Source organism: Acyrthosiphon pisum, chromosome X, assembly GCF_005508785.2.
Source record: "Acyrthosiphon pisum isolate AL4f chromosome X, pea_aphid_22Mar2018_4r6ur, whole genome shotgun sequence".
In the NCBI taxonomy this organism is placed as follows: domain Eukaryota; kingdom Metazoa; phylum Arthropoda; class Insecta; order Hemiptera; family Aphididae; genus Acyrthosiphon; species Acyrthosiphon pisum.
Window position 1 is genome coordinate 46,646,145 of NC_042493.1, and position 1,950 is coordinate 46,648,094.

Consider the following 1,950-nt stretch of genomic DNA (forward strand, 5'->3'; position numbering starts at 1 on the left):
TATCAATAGATACAGAATTGTGTAAGAATTTTGTATCACACAGCACATTGAGTAATGACAAATTGTTTATAAGATTCATAGTTCATAATACATCAATGATATCAACTAATAAAAATGTTTGCACTGAATGAAGGCCATTGAAAGATTCATATACTTTCAACCCTTAAATTGATTAAATATTTTAAATCTGTAAAAAATAACAAATTTAATGTAATAAATTAGTATAAACACATAGAATAAGTGGCTTTTTAAATATTTACTTTTTACCTTTAATGTATTATATGTATTATTATAATATATAAAATAAATTGTTAGTATTCAAGTTGTATCATAGTTATGTATAATGTAAAATATGAAGTATTATGAATAAATACATTTAAATAAAATCTGATTAGTTATTTTTAGTCACTGTATATTATAATTACATACTTGGCACAAAATTACAGAATAACATGTCATAAACAATTTAAATTATGTATGGAAAATAATATTTTATTATACAGGCTCAAGTCATCTTAATCACTGGAAGATGGGCTTTGTTGTAGAACTGATATTATATAATTTATTATAATATGCCATGATCCTAGGCGAATACCAAATAAATGTTGATAACCTAAAAGACCGCACAATTAAAATTGTAATTTGTGTTTGGAGGATTGAATACAACCATACATATAAGACCAGAAATGAGGATAGTTATATATAGTTCAATTATTTAAATAAAAATAAAATCTAGGTTTCTGCTTATGTTAAAAAATAACAATTATTATAAGGTCAGCGCCCTCACACTTTTTATCCAGGCTTGGGACTGGCAACTCATACATAATATTATGTAAGTGAATAGTTGGCGGTTTACACGTTCCTTTTTGAATCCAATAACAGTCAGATTTTATACAGGTTACGTTTATGATTTATTTTTAGTTGTAATGTTTTGTTTTTTCCAATTGGAAAATATTTTTACATTCTTTTTAGAATGATAACATATACATCCTTGCTGTTGTTTGGCCACCTTTTTTCTGCAACTGTTGTGTCATTGGCGCAAACCCAATTGGAAGTTCCTTGTCTCAGGTATGCTATGTAATGGCCAGAGCTCGTGTTTTCTCCCATATGTAATATTGCGGCTTGAGTTTTGTATTGTGCTCCAGCAATTTCCAAAATAGAGGTGGGTACGCCACTTAGTTTTAGATCTGTTATCTTGTTGGGAACAAATTGACCATTTACAAATGTTGAAGTAAACAGTTTTAGTTGAATTACTATATACTCATTTGCCACTATTATATGATGTTTATTTTCAGAACCTCCGATGTTATTACAATTATTACATCTGTAGTCATCTAATGTATTCCAAACATTTTGATTTGTTGAAAATAATGTTTGCAAAGTTTGTGATCTGTTCTGTGGAATCTGCAAATGTAGAATCAAACTTGTAGGTGCATTGTTGGCCGTTGTATGATTACAAGTGTTGCAACGAATGGTATATAGTTCTTGAAATCCAAATAAAGATTCAAATGTAGGTCTACTACGGTCCATAAGAGCTTCTAAAAATTCTATACAATCTTGTTGCTGTTGCAGAGTATATAATATTGTCTCGCTGTCCAAATATTCCCTGATTGTTCGAGTACCTATCACATGACCCACTGTTACTACTTGTATATTCGTGTAGGCTATGTTGAAGTGTTGGTCCGAGTTGATTATTGCGAATTTCATTTACAAGAGATTTGCAATTAAAAAGAACCTGTATGACAGAATTAGCATAACATGATACACCATCAATATTAGTAAAGCCATGAAATATACCACTTGATGTTATATCAACTTTATTCTTAATACTTGATATTTTTATTTTTTTTGGATTTTTTGACACAGTTGCATTATCACATATTATTTCTAATAATGAATCTGACCTTCTGTTGAAATTATCTGGAACTTTGAGAGTATTACTATTGACCC

At 29.0% G+C, this 1,950-nt stretch overlaps 1 protein-coding gene across 1 annotated transcript; it reads right to left on the reverse strand.

Annotated features, from left to right (window-relative positions):
• Positions 1-957: 957 nt before the first annotated feature.
• LOC103308199 (ubiquitin carboxyl-terminal hydrolase 25-like) lies at positions 958-1,707 on the reverse strand. Its single transcript, XM_008181200.1, has one exon. The coding sequence runs from the start codon at positions 1,705-1,707 to the stop codon at positions 958-960; it is 750 nt and encodes a 249-aa protein (XP_008179422.1).
• Positions 1,708-1,950: the final 243 nt, after the last annotated feature.

What these genes read in the sequence shown, in the direction of transcription:
- LOC103308199 (XM_008181200.1), bottom strand. Translation starts at nt 1,707, where the DNA reads ATGAAATTCGCAATAATCAACTCGGACCAACACTTCAACATAGCCTAC.